Source organism: Plectrocnemia conspersa, unplaced genomic scaffold (genome assembly GCF_051122295.1).
Source record: "Plectrocnemia conspersa isolate PC_06_02 unplaced genomic scaffold, ASM5112229v1 ptg000014l, whole genome shotgun sequence".
Lineage (NCBI taxonomy): Eukaryota > Metazoa > Arthropoda > Insecta > Trichoptera > Polycentropodidae > Plectrocnemia > Plectrocnemia conspersa.
The window spans coordinates 12,723,812-12,740,663 of NW_028277178.1; the positions used below are offsets into that span (position 1 = coordinate 12,723,812).

At 28.0% G+C, this 16,852-nt stretch overlaps 1 protein-coding gene across 4 annotated transcripts in view; it reads right to left on the bottom strand.

Moving 5' to 3' along the window:
* LOC148226245 (neural-cadherin-like) overlaps positions 1-16,852 on the bottom strand; it is a 192,100-nt gene that overhangs the window by 24,063 nt on the left and 151,185 nt on the right. For all 4 annotated transcript variants that reach the window (XM_088203955.1, XM_088203954.1, XM_088203953.1 and 1 more), the window contains exon 3: positions 13,616-13,731. In XM_088203955.1, coding sequence (XP_088060081.1) covers positions 13,616-13,731 — 116 coding nt within the window. The remainder of the gene's footprint in view (positions 1-13,615; positions 13,732-16,852) is intronic.

Consider the following 16,852-nt stretch of genomic DNA (forward strand, 5'->3'; position numbering starts at 1 on the left):
TGGCTCATAGTGGGGAACACTGTTATTTCATATTATCTTTCATATTGAAAAAGCCAGCGCTTGCAAAAAGATAGCAAAGTAAAAAGCTACCGCAGCGATATATAATTCAAGTTAAACAGGTCAGTTATAAGGATTTGTTTAATTCTAAAATATATTTTATACCCAAATCCCCCTTGTACGTGAGCTTTAATCCCCAAATTCTTGTACAATTAAACTTGCCCGTCTGCTTAAAACTTCTCTTTTATCTATTTCTGCTTCGGTCAAATACATTTGGGTCGCGTGTATGTTATTTTTTGCAACTTTTTAGGTGCACCGAGCGAATCGGCGACTGTGTGATTGTTCCACCGCATTTACAAAAAAATAAAAATCATGAACAATGTTGGTACGTTTAAAAACGTATCCATAAATTAAATTTAACTGCGTCCCGTAATTCTCATTATTCATTTGCCGGTTTCGGCTTAACACCGCGACTAAATTATGCAAATCAGCCGGGGAATTCTGCTCGGAGGCTCTGCTTTTTACGACCGTGACATTTCGGTGACGGTTTCAAATTAATTGGGAGCCTTCTAAACTTTTGCGAAGCGATGTGCCTTCCCTCCTGTCGGGATTTTCCCTTTTAGCCCTGCCGTCGCCGTTAACCCACTACCGCTAGATGTTCTTATCGGATTTCTGGTTCGATGTAAGTTTCGGCCAAACAAAGCATCAATTCTGAGCTCAGGGCATATTTTATTACTTTCTCGATTTACATACACTATATACTGCGCCATAGATAACATATATAGCTAAAATTATATTTACGTATATGCTCGTTAATTAAATTTGGTTGATTTTATAAATGATTTTTTTTGTAAAACACGCTTTTAATTTGTTTAATCTTTTAATTAGTAATTAGCTTAATAATCAACGTATTTTATATTTTGTATGTAAAATTATTTGCTTATGAATCTACTGAAATATTTTGTTCCTGTAGTATTTATATTTGTCTTTTTTTAGTTAAATCATATATATTATTTATACAAAATTTCACAACATTGACTCAATAATTTATAATTTTTAAATCATATTACAAATTGATTTTAGTTGCATTATTCTTTCATTGGCTCACTTTTTTGCTTATTTATTTACGTAAAGCATTAGTAAAAATAAGCCCATTATACGGCTACAATTTAATACATTAAAGTTATACATATATTACATATACATTTAAACAAAATTATATAAGTATGCTTAAAATATTTATAATTCAATTTTAAAAACACAAGTAAGTGAAATAAAAAAGCCTAATAAGTAAAAAACAAAAATAGCAATAGTTTAATAATATGATATATGTATTATTTATTTACCTAACTTTATTTAATCAAAGTTGCATAAATTTATTAAAAAATAATTTATTTGCCATTTTTTTAATTTTAAATGTAATATATGTTATAAAACTTGTGCTATACTTTTTAGAAAATGCTTGATGTAAAAATCTCTTAAGCATTTTTTAGTTCTCATTAATATTTCATATATTGGTATAATAGTTACGAGCAAAATTTTAGTTTTATCTTAATTTTAATCTTTCGTGTGAGTATCAAATGACAACTTTAACAATTTCTATATAACACTATTTTGAAAAGCCTAAAGTTATTTTAATTTAAATTTAGTTTTAAGTCCCCGAACGCAAAACATATATGTTAGATTATTATGAATATGTGCATAATAAATGTTTAATATACTTTTAAACGATAATTTATTTTGAGATTCATATACAATTTTTGACATTGATTACTTTAAAGCTTGAAACCGAAAGTCACCAAACATTATCGGGTTGTCGGCACCGCCCCTTAACAGCTTCAAAAAATGCTTTATTTAACGCTTCTAGGAAAAATATACAAGGATAAAAATACGTATTTGAACAGTACTCTCTCTTGTAAAGATTTCTGAGATAATTTTTTCGAATTCTCTCCAACAAAAATAAGTACTTCGCATTATTTGGATTCCAGATGATAAAGTCAAATTTGAGTACGCTACGAACTAACGTATCGTACAGAACGAGAATCGCCAATAAATTATTAAAGTGACACCTGTTCTACATAATCTGAGCATCTTTGACACCTTATCGCAAATTTTATTGATGTGCATTTAATATCACCATCCCTGCTTGAACATCACTCTCAAGTCAAATCAGTTGAAAACCACCACTTCTGTCGGTTTTTTAACACGAGTCAGTTCAGAGCAGCATTTAATTTCACTAACACATATAAAATATATTATATTTTTATTAGTGAAAATACATACTATATAGTACATCTACCGGTGATATATAATAAAATATATTATTAAAAATGCATTATCAATGATTAAGAAATATTCACGCAAATATTTTAAATATTAAATCAACAATGTATAAAAATTGACTAAAATCAATCCAGTTTAAAAAAACGTATATTTTACATCCATTGTGTTAGCAAACATTTTTAACATTTTACAGTGCTATTTAGCATAGTCGACAAATATTTTTAACCCAGTGTATATTTTTTATATAACCTGGTTAAATTAAAAATGGGTTGAACGAAACAAAAATAATTTATTATATTGTGTTACATTTTACTGAGATAACAACGTCTTAATAAATAAGTTATTAATACATAGATAAATTAATGCGTCGTTAATATTAGTCCTTAATAATAATAATAGACCTACAAAAAAATTTTGGCAGTGAAATAAATCCGTTTCTTGTATGTTATTTTAAGGTAAAAATTAGTATTATGTGCAAGTGGCGCATGTATTAAAAACCTTACATTAAAAAATAATATAAATGTTAAAATAATGCTATGCCAAGTTACTTAAAATTAAATGCAATTTAGATAGTATTATTATATATTTTTATCTATATATAGTCTTTGTTAATTTTATTATTGCAATTTGTGATACTTATTCTAAACGAACCAACATAATACAAGAGCATGTACACAACCGTTTCAAAAGCTTCAAAAGGGCAATTTTGTTTGAGTTCAATTAAAAATATCAATTTTAATCTTGCCTAATGCTCGTAAGCACATTTATATACAATATAGGCACACATGCAAGAGTTCATAATCGTGTTTGTGTTAAATTAACAGTACCCAGCTGTAATTTAATTTAATTTAAACGAGATTTACCTCACGCCGAGCTTTTGGCAAGTCGCATTAAATCTTTGTAAATCTTCTGTGTCTTTGAAATTAATCACAAATTCCAAGAGCTCTCCGTCGATTATGTGAACTTTGAATCGAACGACTGACAAGCTTTCCCTAATTAGTTTTGATAATAATAAATATTTTTATGCTATGAAAAGCAGAAAAAAAGATAAAGGAACTTTAAACAATAGAAAACTTTCGACTTTCGATGATTAATGTTCTTCTGAATTAATATGATTGACACAATAATGCTATATTGTTATTCTAAAAATACGTATTTCGTTAGATTTTTGCTTTAAAATGAACATAAAAAATTATAGCGAGCTTGAATGGCACCTTAAAGTTAATGAGTTCTCGGCCTGGGGGTGTTCTAATTAGTATCATATCTCATTTTAATTATGATGACCTAAAAATGCCCCTTTGACTGTTTTAACAAAAAGTAATAACAATATAGATTATTTTATATTTTTTAATGTCTTAGGTTTAAATAAGTGAAAAATTATGCAAGCACATAACAGTAAATTTTATCATTTTTTACTACCTATAATAAAGTCATTTATAAAATGCATAATCGGAAGAGATAACTTTTAGGTGTTTTAGTAAATTAATTTTATTCTTTTATTATATGTTTCTTTAATTTTTTTTTAGGAAATTAATCAAATAATTAAAGTTATTACAGTTGCTATAACATAAATAAAAAAAAACAATTTCTTTTTTTTAAAATCTAAAATAGTTTTTTTGATTTACATTTTTGTAAAATATTTTTTTAGTTAGTTTTACACAAAGTGGCTTATGTTTTAATAAAATGTAAAACACTATGTTTTTTAACTACACTTTTATTTACCAAAACATGCCATATTCACAGAAATATTATTTTGTCAACGATTTAATAATGAATTTGTAAAAAATCTTCATTTTTAGAGGCTTTTAAGTCGTTAAAGGTTTTTATAATATCACTTTTGTTATTGAATTTTGTATTTTTGTGATAATTTGTAAAGTTAATAGTAAAGAAATATAAAATAATGAACAATGTCGCTCTATGTCTGCTTACCAACTTCAGATACTTTATGGGTAGTTTTCTATGTATGGTTTTAATTTACCTATAAAATAATTTTGCTGTAATAAACTTGCATGGTTTGAAAGACGATCGATGAATTGTCCCAAAGAACAAAAATTTCTTTCGGGTGAAAACTTCAGAGCACGTTTCAAAATAATGTCTAACCACTGTACTGATAGCACTCTTTTTTTTATCGTAGAGAATTTATCATGTGAGGTAATGCTTCTCCTCAATAATGGTTTTTTATAGTATACTGCAAGTGTCCGATGATGTGTTTTATATCATTAATGTGGTAACAAGTTTCAAAACAACGATTGTCGATATCATTTGAATAATGTTATCACAAACATTGATATATCGTTGTTCAGTATTCAAAGGGTTAAAAATTAAAATATAAACTTCATGTTTTTGGCGATCTGGATGTAGACTACCTTGTAAATTAGGTTTTTATATGTTTATACAAAATGCTATTTGGCAAGAATATGAAAAAATATTAAGTAACTAAGAATTATATAAATTTGTTACGTTAAACCTTTGCTTTTTAATTATATTTTTTATTACAACCAATGTTCAACCAATTTAATTTTGGCACAATATTGTATATAAAATTTTATGGCAAAACAAAATGTATAAATCAAAATCAGAAGGATTTATTTTGCACCATAGTTTCGTTTGATGAAGACAAATGCAAAAGTAACTTTAAATGGGTCAAAAGCGCTTCCTTCCTGTTTTCCTTGGCATTTTTCAGTTCAAAGTGCTATAGGCAATCGATAGCTACGTAAAGCAAATAATAAATGTAAAGATGTTTTATAGCATGCCTCGAAGCAGTTAAAATAACTGGGAATCACATGACATAAAATAAACAACAATAACAGCGACAATTTTTTGCTAAAGCGAACGATGCGAAAATATTTGTTTTTGTGTATATTTTTCACAATAATACAACATTTGCTGAATAAAAAAATAATATTTGTCGAAAAATAATATTTTTCTTACGTCCATACGAGTTTAACTGGGTTATTTAACTCCGTCGTGCAAAGTTTCGCGTTAGGTCAGTTTGCAAATTGATCCCAGCGGCAAAAGGGTCGTCCCTCATCTCATATTTTAACAGAAAACTATGTGTTCTAGTTGTAAACAGGTAAATTTATAACGCGGGATGAATTAATTTAATTTAATTTGTACATTAAATTACGCGCGCTCTAAACCGCAGTTGTAATATTACATGTGATAATATTGAATTAGATAACTTTGCAAATTACGTTATGATTATTATAGGGTTTCGTAATCAAATCATACAAAGTTTTGCATTATTATATTTCGGTTGGACGATTTGAGGGTCCAATCTGATTCTCGTGTACATCCGTTATAATTCATTACTAGGTTATAATCATAATGTTGTTTTGTAATTTTTGTTAATTTGAAATATTTTTTCAACAAATCTTATATTTAGTTTTTTATTACTGATTTTCAAATTGTATGTAATATATATTTTTAAACTATTAGAAAAGCATATTATGCTAATATAATTAAAGTTTTATAATTATTTACTAGTGTTATAAACAAGTACATATAAGTAGTGTACATTACTCAAAACATTTAAACCGTTAATCAGTATTTAGATTACAGTTATTGGTTTGTATTTATTTATTTATTTGAATTAAATAAAGACTATGTTGACCTAATAGGTTACCCCAATGTGTCAAGATGGTCGAAAATAATACATTGTATTATTTCATTACATAAAAAATATTTAATTAAATAAAACATAGAATAAAGCAAACAAAAAAATTATAATTTTTTTCAATTATTTGATATGAACCGGACCAGCTCCTCGTAGCTGACATTAAATAGATCAATGTGCAATGCTGGCGTATTAAGGACCCGGATGGCGACAGCCATAGACGTTTTAGCCTCAACGGTCATCAAAAGAGGACGCAAAATGATTCTCAAAGACGTTTTAAAACCCAAATCTGGAATTCCTGAAAAATAGTTTGATTGTCGACAGCACCCTTCAGTCGGCGCCAGTCGACCACACGCGGGAGCTCAGCGATTATAGTGTGAGAGAGCGAGGTTAAAACCCAAACCCTTGAGTGGAAGTGAACTCTCCGTCCGAGGTAGGGTGCGAGGCACTACTAATGACGAACAAAGCATAGCAGAGTAACGAAAGTAGGACCAAATGCAGATGATTTGAAATTATCTAGATGTATTAAATCAGCTATTTCTCTCTACAGAGTTATTTATGAAGGTGGGCTTCTGTCAACCGTCTGCCTCTGAGTGTCGGAAAGTACTATATTGTGTCAGTTTTCCGATTTTCTTCGACATACTATGATCTTGGTGAAACTGTTTTGGCTAGTGAAACTTTCACTCAAATTCTCGGTATTATTTTTAAGAGTAAGTGACGACGTCTACAAAAAAACTTTTAAGGTTTTTGGCTCTGTTGCGAAGAACGCGTTTCACTTTAAATATTCGTTAGTTGTTCGTGACTTCTATGACACTTAAGTTTTCAGCATGCTTACATCGGGATCTTGAATTGAATTCTGGTCTCGCCAATTGCATCTCTTAATCTGAAAAGTTTAAAAAAGGTTATAGAGATACCTTTATATGAAGAAATTTTTTGCATGTATCTATGCGCCTTTCTTTCAGGAGCAGTGGGATACGATTCGCAGATAGTTGTATGTCACTTGTATTTTTTTACATTATTAAGGATTCTATGCGTCCTCTTCTGGTGCCTGTTATAGCCAGGACGACCCCACTAGCGAACTGGCCAGCTACGAGAAGCTACAATATTTCAGATTGTATTATTCAATCTTTATATATATATATATATATTTTATCTCTTCTCTATTTTGTATTATTTGATTGTGTATTGTAATAATACAATGTATTTTTAACCACCGTGACGCATCTGGGTAATCTGGCCACGGTCTTAATTTATTTAAAATATATAAATAAATAAAAATCTGCGATATTGTATTGACAAATATAATAAAAAAAATAATGCTCGGTACAAGCAATTAATATAACCTAATTATATGGACGATGAGAAGCGTTGCTTCTCACAGACGTTTATTGCTAGTACATATTAGTAGATACGGACCGACTACTAAGTAAGGACACGTCACCTGTCTCTATTTATTATACCAGTAGATAGAGGCAGTTTCTATTCGTTGCCGTTTTATCATTTCTCGAAACGAAAGGCAAAATATTAAATTTTTCCGCCAAGAAAAAGTACTCTTCCTTATCGGCCCTTTTCAATCCACCTCCAGTCAGGTGGACGCCCAATTCCAATAATTGCCCGTCGGAAATTGGGCTACCGGGTAAATCCGCCGCAAATAAAGCTGTCAGCTACTCGGGCAAATATCATTACTCATCTCGGATGATCTGACGCGCCGAAGGAGATGGAGATAGAGAGCTAGTATTCAGTATCCAGTGTCCGTTCGGTTCGAATTAGTCCGATAAACCCAAAAATGGCGCTTGATGAATGGCCGGTCCGGGCCAATCGGGTTAGCCGACGTTGAAAATGCCCACTAGTCCGTGTCTAACGCTTACTATTAGGTATAACTAACGCCGGAGAAACTGGGTTTGACAATTAAATTACACCTGTCAACGGTGACGGCACGTTTATCATATTTGAGGCAATTAGCGAGAATTTGGCACGATCGGTGATATGTGAATAAGGGACCTTATGAATATTTCAGGTGTGTGTGTGGGGTCGGTTTAAATTTCATGTTAGTGTAATGCACGTATTCGTTATCTGTGAGGCGTACTAGTTTTCGGGGTATTTGATGTCTTGAATTAAGCTTGATATGTCAGCATAATGCAAAGGGTAAATTCCTAGCTAGACAATGTTTTACCGGATATTGTGAATCAGCAAAAAATTAAATATGTATAATACCAATATCGAAAATACGTATTGTGTTGGTCAAATATGTATTAAGTATTTGCGTAATTGTCTATTTATTAACTTTAAATATTTTTAATAGAAACAGCATTAATTAATCGTTCATGCTTTTTTATCGTCATAAACCTTTCAGTAAGAATTAAATCTACTTTGCCGCCAGATTACTTAATTATTTATTCATTTCACAATTTACAAAAATATCCATGTTATAATATTTTTTTACTTGTAAAGCGTGGGCAATTTTAATTAAAATCGCTGTACTCAATCCATTTTTTATTGTCAATATTGAGTTGTTGTAAGCTACAAGTAATAGATGTCATAAAGAAATTGTGTTCACTATTTTTATTGGCATTTAAATATCGATCTCTTGACCATTCCAAGTTTAATTAATGTCAGTAATGTTTATTATCCATCCAATCTCACGTGTCAGCAATTAACGGTTGCTATAAATCATGATCTTGATTTTATCCACGTTTATGATAACAGGTAGTCTGACGCCAAGATAAACCTTTGACATCAAAATTTACCTCTAAATCAACGGAACCACTTCCTTCGCGCTAAAACATCTATAGCATCGACTCCATATAAATGATTAATTTTGCGACTCGTTTTTGCCTTTTCGGTAGTAAAAGAGCACGCTATGACGAAAATATTTTCTATTTTATGACAAACATACAATTTAAAAAACTTCTGTCTCATCACAACAAAGTTTTATTAAAATAAAAGCTAAATATTACCCTTTTGTGAGTAATGTTAACGGTTAGCGCTGGAGAAGACGGAACGATTGTACATACATTAAAATATATTACTTTGACTATCTTTTAAATTCATGTAATAAAATGAAAATTATAAAAAAATATTGTGCAAAATTACACTGTCAGATTATTCTGAGAAAAAACAATTTGAGTAGTATACGAGATATATTTTATTTTTGTATAAGTTCTTAATTTGATTTGCTTTGTTCTATTACATTTTCATTATGATAAAATATTTTAATTTTAATTTCATTATATTGTTAGTTACTTTCAAAGTTAAGAACGTAATTTAAACAATAATCGTGAAAAGTACTAAGTTTGATATAAAATTAGGTATCATATGAAGAATTAATGTATATATATATATATATATATATATATATATATATATATATATATATATATATATATATATGTTTGGAATATAATCTAGTAATGCACGGAAACGCCACATTTCCGACATCCTTCCAAAACGCTACGTTTGCATCTAGCTTGACATGTAAAGAGAATTGCAGATGATGGATTAAATTACTTTAGATAGTATCTATGTTAACCAAGAATTATAAACAACTTTTATGTATTAAATACTCATTTTATAGTATCATATGACCACATAAAAATATTTAAAAAAATGGACTTCTTTCAATGTACCGTTTGATACAATTACTATGAATTTTATGTAGTTCATAAAAATACACATTTTATACAAGTTGTAAGCGAAAAAAAAAATAAAGTTATCCTGGTTATATATCCTATAAACAAAAACTGTAACGTACATTTTTTTTAATTTATGGTTTTTTTTATTTTATTATAATAAACTTCAAATCGTATTATTTATTAGCGCGTAAAACAGTAAAAACAACAAGTTCAGTTGCATTACTTATGAATACGTATGTAAGGGTTGCAAACGAGAAGTCATTAATATGCAATCTTAACCATATTCTATTTAAGAAGAATAACATACTAAAATTTACAAAGAGTCATACTTTTTTTAGCATTCAAGTCATATCCTTATAAATGTATAAATCACACATTTATATAGTATATAACAATGCCTTTGACACAAAGGCATTGTTATCGAAATACTATAGATAGACGGAATAATTAACAGTAAATTGACCGAATTAATACTAATTAGGATATACAATACACTGTATTAAATTATGGTAATTGTTTTATTATAATAATGTATTGATAAAATTGGTTACAATTGTAATTTATCCCTAAATTACGATAGTGTTGTAAAAATTGGCAAAACAAAATACAAATGAACCTGAATGTCTAAAAAGTACAGTGAATCGACTTAAAATATATTTTACATACATCAATTGATAATTTTTCAACTTTCAATTTTAAAATAAAGATATTCTATTTTGCTTATAAATAATATAAAAAAAAATGTTGGCAATTGTGCCACAACGATATTTTTCGGTCAGAAAGGATGAAGTCAATAAAATTTATTAGGCTTTAATCAATTACAAATATCTGAATTTTTTTAAATTTTTTCATAATTCTTGTATTTTAAATCTTAAATCTTGAATCTTTATATACATTTATTTTAAGAGAGTTGAGGTACAATTTATTGCATTTTCAACGCAGTGAGTATTCAATAAAGCATTCTTTGATGTTGCTTTAGAGTGGCGTTGACAATTCGTTGATGCTCAAGGATTTTCAGCTATGGGTTGTAAAGTGCACTTGAGATTTACGATTGCGTCCCTTATTCTTCAAAACCGCAACCAGTACTCTAGCGCTTGAAAACGCTTTCCTTACACCAGCCTTTAAGCGAGCTTGCCAGACACAAGGATGTTTTCGGTATTAACTACGAGGAGCTAAAAAAAATTATGTAGGATAGTATCTCTTTTGGGTATGCGCCATTATAATTTTCTAAATATTCATTTGTTTAATTTAACATTTTGTGTGCATTTTTAATAATAATTTAAATGCATAAAATGGTAAATGAAATTATAAATTGTATAGAGTAATGACGCATTGGGTAAACCTGTCAAGTAATTTTTCTAGATTCTATGACATCCTGAGTTATAAAGTTCTGTTCTTCGCTATTAAACAGATACAAGTGGCGAAATTACGTAGAGCAAAAAGCAAGGAGGTAGCGAGGGGGGTGGAAGTAAAATTAATCTAGCTTTAATATATTCTCAGCTCACAAGTCTCAAAAGCTAGCAACTTTTATGTATGTGTGTAGTAAGGTTTATATACTATAGATATTATAGGTGTATTATAGATTTTATCTAAACTACACCTATATATTGACTATTTAACATTAATATAAGTATATACTATTATTACCATTATATGAAACAATTGGAATAGCTCTTTTTTTAATGCTGAAAGGCTAATATGTTTTGCGAAAAAATTAAGAAGGCATTGTGTTAGGTTAGGTCTTTCCTTTAATTATTAATTTATAATTATTTATTTAATTTAAGCATTTTTTTCCTATGTGTTAATCTAATGCGCTACAAAAGTTAATAAAAAACTACATATAACAAAATCCTAAGCAATAATTAATAAATTATTAAAAATAATTTTTTGATTCGTAAAAAAATATAAGAACTATCGCTGTCATATGTGGTCAATCAGATAATGTGCTTTGTTCAAAAACAGTTTTGTGATATGTTATTTGACACAGCGCTAAAGATCTGACTCGTTATTTTTGTTTACTTTTGTAAATATTTTAACTACATCTAATTAAGATGTCTTCTATATCATGTTCTTTGTGTATACTGTGATTGGCTTAGTTCTGTGTTCTTTGTGTATACTGTGACAATGCACACATCTACTAGGCAATGCATGTGTTGACTAAATGTATACTCTGAGTGTAACATACACAATAACAAGACGGTGTTTCATTTTTATAATGATATATGTAGCAATTTATATACATTTGACAAATCACACGCAAACACTTGGCAAACCACACGCCAGACATGCGTCTGAAATCCCACGAACTGTACCTACGAGCCTAGCAAAAAAACGATGCATTTCTACTATCTCTTCTAACGTGCGGAGTGGATATATGGTTTACGCGCACGACTTTGTATATTATTGTATAGTCAACTTTAGTACGCTGTACAAAAGTTGACTATACACAATCGACTGCTCTACTCATCGACATTCGGATTACTACTTCGCTACACGCAGGTGTAGCGAAGTAGTAGTCCGAGGTGATGTGTCAGATGTTTTGCATAGTGTATCGTTTAATTATATTTCGCCCTTTGCAATAGTATTAAAATTAATTAATCATTAAATTTGAGGTTTACGATAATTGTATAAGTATATAATTATTTGAAGATTATTAACTAAATATAAAAGTTTATTATGTTTTTCTTAAAAAATCAAATAAAAAATAAGAGGAAAATACATAATTATTTCAATGGCTACAAAAGGAAATTGAAAGAGATTTGCGAATGATTTACACAATCTGACTCCTGTTTTCGGTATTATATTTGCACCCTTTACGTTTGTTTGTTTGTCAGATTGTCATGTGTATGTATAGCTACATCTATGTGATATAATATTATAAGCTATATATACACGTATTATTATATGGATCAATGTTTGCTTAAGTCTTGCATATATGCGAGACAGTTATTAAATTATTGGTTTTCCAATCCATATGAGTTTTCCGTGCAAAAATAATGTATTTGACTATTATTGTATGACTAAATTTATTATTTTTTTCGAATATTATTTTCATTATAACACGATTCACATTGGTATTTCTCATAATCGTACAAAGAGAAGTTTATTTGTGGTTTTTGTATTATATTCGTTTTCGTTATCAAACAGTGCTTTATTTACAGCAAAAAGCATTGCATAAACTATGAGAATATATTTGTTTGGAATTTTTAATTATTGTTTTGTTAATTTTCTCAATATGAAAATCAAATTCTGCGCTCTATTTTTATAAATAAATATGTAAATAGTTAATATATATATTTTTTCATATTATCATGTTATATTAATTTTAATGCTAGCCTAATCCTATTATATTTTTATATCAAGTTTATTATTGCTCATAAATTTTCTCATCACTCTAATCTTCATCAATTCTAATGAAATATTTGACTTAGTATGTTCATATGATATGAAGGTCATACATAATCTTTTTGTCTAATAAAATGAATCAGGATAAGAGCAACTTATGTTTAATATATTATATATACTGTTATAGTTTTGGGGGTTGTTATATTTGTGTGTGCTTTTATTATTTTTTATTTTATATGCTTTTAAGACAATTAAAGGGTTTTGTATTATTAAAGTTAAAATTATAATATAATTATAAGAATGAGTCAAGCAAAAGACTAAAAATACATATTCAAAAATTTTGTTTTTAAGAATTTGTTAAATTTTTGCAAAAATAATGCTGTACCTAATAAATTGCAAAAAAAAATAATTAAAAAATACAGTATTGTCTTAACAATTATTTTTACTTTCCTTAAATTATGTTTAACAATAATATGATTTTTAATAAAAACAATATGTTTAGTTTAACCCTAACTGAAATGAAATAGTTTAGTACTATTTAATATGTAGTAATATAAATTATAAATTTAAATAATATCAAATATTTTATATAAAATAGAATATACAGTTATTAAAAACAATAATTCAAACAAATTGCATTATAAAAACTATTGAAAATCAATGTTTTTCATATCAACACTGTGTAATACTGTTATATAACACGTCAATTATTAAGTCGAAAAAAAGTAAACAACAGTTTTACCTTTTTCCTGGTCTCGTAGTCTAATGGAGCGGCAATGTAGATAGCTCCTGTGGTGTTTGTCACTCCAAAAGCTCCTCCTACGTTCCCTCCCGTAATCTCGTATCGAATACGCGACGCTGCAAAACACGAAAATAATGTTGTTTACATGTAACGCAACTCGCATCCCTCATTCGGAAACTATCTGAAAGATATCTAAAAAAATACCAGGGCAATTAAATAAGTTTTTTTGGCCGTTGTGCAAAATTCGATATAAAAGAAAACAATTAAATTTCAATAAAAACAGAAGTAATATATGTGTAAATATTTTATATACATATATTTATATCCCTTATATATATATATTTAGGAAGCTAGTGTATAATTTTAGTTTATTATAGTTTGAATTAAGTTCATCCGTGAGATAATTTAGAAACGCCAAATTTTATATGAAGAACAAACTGGTAACTCTATGCTTCTGTCGCATAAAATCCACACTTTAAACCTCCCGAGAGCAGTTCACATGTAGTTTCTCAGGTCGTTGGAAACATTATACGTACCGTGATAAGATATTATATGCTTTAAAATATATTTTTGCTATCCGACACGTCTGAACTGATATCGGTAGTTTAAGCGGAAACACTTTAAACATTGTTGAAAATATGGTTTGAGATTATTTAGAATGGCTTTAAAGGGTTGGTTATAATATGCAGTATAATATTATTTTTCTTATTATAAAACAGTATACGAGTTAACTATCATAACAAGATGTGACAAATATTAAAATTGTAGTTGTTGAATTGAAACGTGATTTTTTTTTATGAAAGCTTATCTTTCTAAAAAATCTGTTACTGGTTATAACTATAAAAATATTTTAAATGAGCAAATAAATTCACATATAGTATGTTAAAAATATGAGATAATGTCTAATTTCACAAAATAATTTACACATTACATATAAATGTAAGTAAAAATAATTTTTGTATTAATTATTATGTGAAGACATCCATTGCGATGTTATTTTACATGTCTATATCGTAATGAAACAAATACGCATTGTTAACAACAGATCGTAAAATAATAAAAAAATATATAAATATTATTTAATTAAAAGTAATTTTTATGTACTTTCTTTAATTTAAGTGTTTATATAGCATTTTATAAGTTAACCAAATATTTAATAATTATAACTATCATTTTTAAATTTTTTATTGTAATCTAGTCAAAATTTAATGATATTTGTTTAACTATATTTTAAATATTTATTAAAATTTAATAATAATCTTAAATACTATAACTCAATATAAATTCTGTATAGAAAGACTATTTGAACCAATATTAAGATTTATTTATACAATGTGTATTTATGAGAGGGATATGCTAGTAGTTATTATTATTAATAAATATTTGTAGTAACACAGTGTAAGAGTTCTATTAAAATATATTTCTTAATTTGTGTTTAGTTCTAATAATAACCCATAAATATATTTTATGATCTTACGTTATAATTCGACAACTAATGATCAATTTGTCAATTAAGCTATAAAGTAGCTCATGCATTATTTTTTTATAATTCAATTACAAACTTCAGACATTTAATATCGCCGAAGGATCTTATCCAGACTAAAACTTTTGCCATATAGCCCAAACGTGACGGTTTTCCGCTATGGGCACATCTTTATTATAGTTTCAACTTAACTAATTAGCCTTCGGCAATAACTACGTATATCAATAGTTTGACTCAATCGCGCAAAGTTGACTTATTTTAGTTATTATTTTATATTATATAGATAATTTATACGTCTATACAAATTTAGTGTTAGATATTAATAATGTATTGGGAAGTCTAATTATGGTTCTTAACTTTAGTTGTCACTATATTTTAGTATGCGACAGAGAAACCAGGCGTTTTTAGGGTGGATAAATTAGGATGTGTGTAGTTAATTTAGGTATTTATTTATAGATGACATACAACAACGCAAAGTAATCCACATATTCACTTTAAATGAACATATATAATATGTTTTACATCACTTCATTTCCTTTTATTAATGTATATTATCAGTAAAATTCAAAATCAAGATTTTTTCACAAAAATAGTTTGTTATTATTAGAACTACAAAAGCATCTCCCACAAAATAACTCGTTAATTGCATTGTATTATATTAAAAAATTCTAAAAATAATTTGTTTTTCTTGTCGCATTCTTTATTCACATATGTGTAGCTTTCCTTAAAAAATATATAAAAAAAGAAAAAAATTCTGGGTATTCGTTTCACATTGTGACAAGACACGTTTATGTGTGATTAATTTTTGACCTTTTTCAAGAGAAAAATTGGCTTCTGGCCGTGACCTGTCATCGCTAAAAATGTCGTAATATCCGAGTCTAAATTATAATTTGAAGAGACTTGTATGCTGAGCATATTTCGTTATTATATGCTCACTGGAGCATGACAGTTGCGGATTATTCTCTACCCCCCTAGAGGAATGTTCAATAAGACTTTGACCATGGGATGTGACTCTCTTTTATATCGTTTAATATTTAGAAAATGCTCGAGCTCTCTGTTGAATATAAGAAAAACATGTTTCTTATTATATAAAAAATAAATCATAGGATAGAAATGCTTTTCTGCCATATTTTATTATAATATAAGAGAAAAATTATACTAAATATACACCGTTTTCGTATAGCAAATGTATAATTGTTATATAAAATAATCAAAAGGATTTAACAAGTAAATAAAGCCTGGAAAATATTTATTTTCGACACTTTTTTTATAATTTAATTTATATTTACATGTAATATATGATACTTATAATAAGAATTGTTTAACAACACCTTAACATTTATTTTATTGTAAACTTGAAAAAAATACTGTTTTTTCTAGCATCATAGAAGCATAGCTTTTGCTTTTCTGATATATTTTAGCAATTGTTTTAAATATAACAGATTGTTTTACGCACATTATATTGTTATATTTTTTCAATGAGTTCATCAGTCATAGCATCGTTTATTTTGAATTAAAATTTACAGCAAATGTCAAAAACAATTTGTTTAAGTTACTGTTTTAGTACAAAAGAAATAGATTACTTTAGCAACTTTGCACATAAGGATTAGTAATTGCCACAATAAATTTAATCAAACATTGCAAGCATGACTAGCCTTGTAAGCTCTACTACGTCACGCATATTTTAGCAAAATTATACTGTTGATAACCAAGTAATATATAACTCTTTTATTTAAACTAACCTTGAATCTATA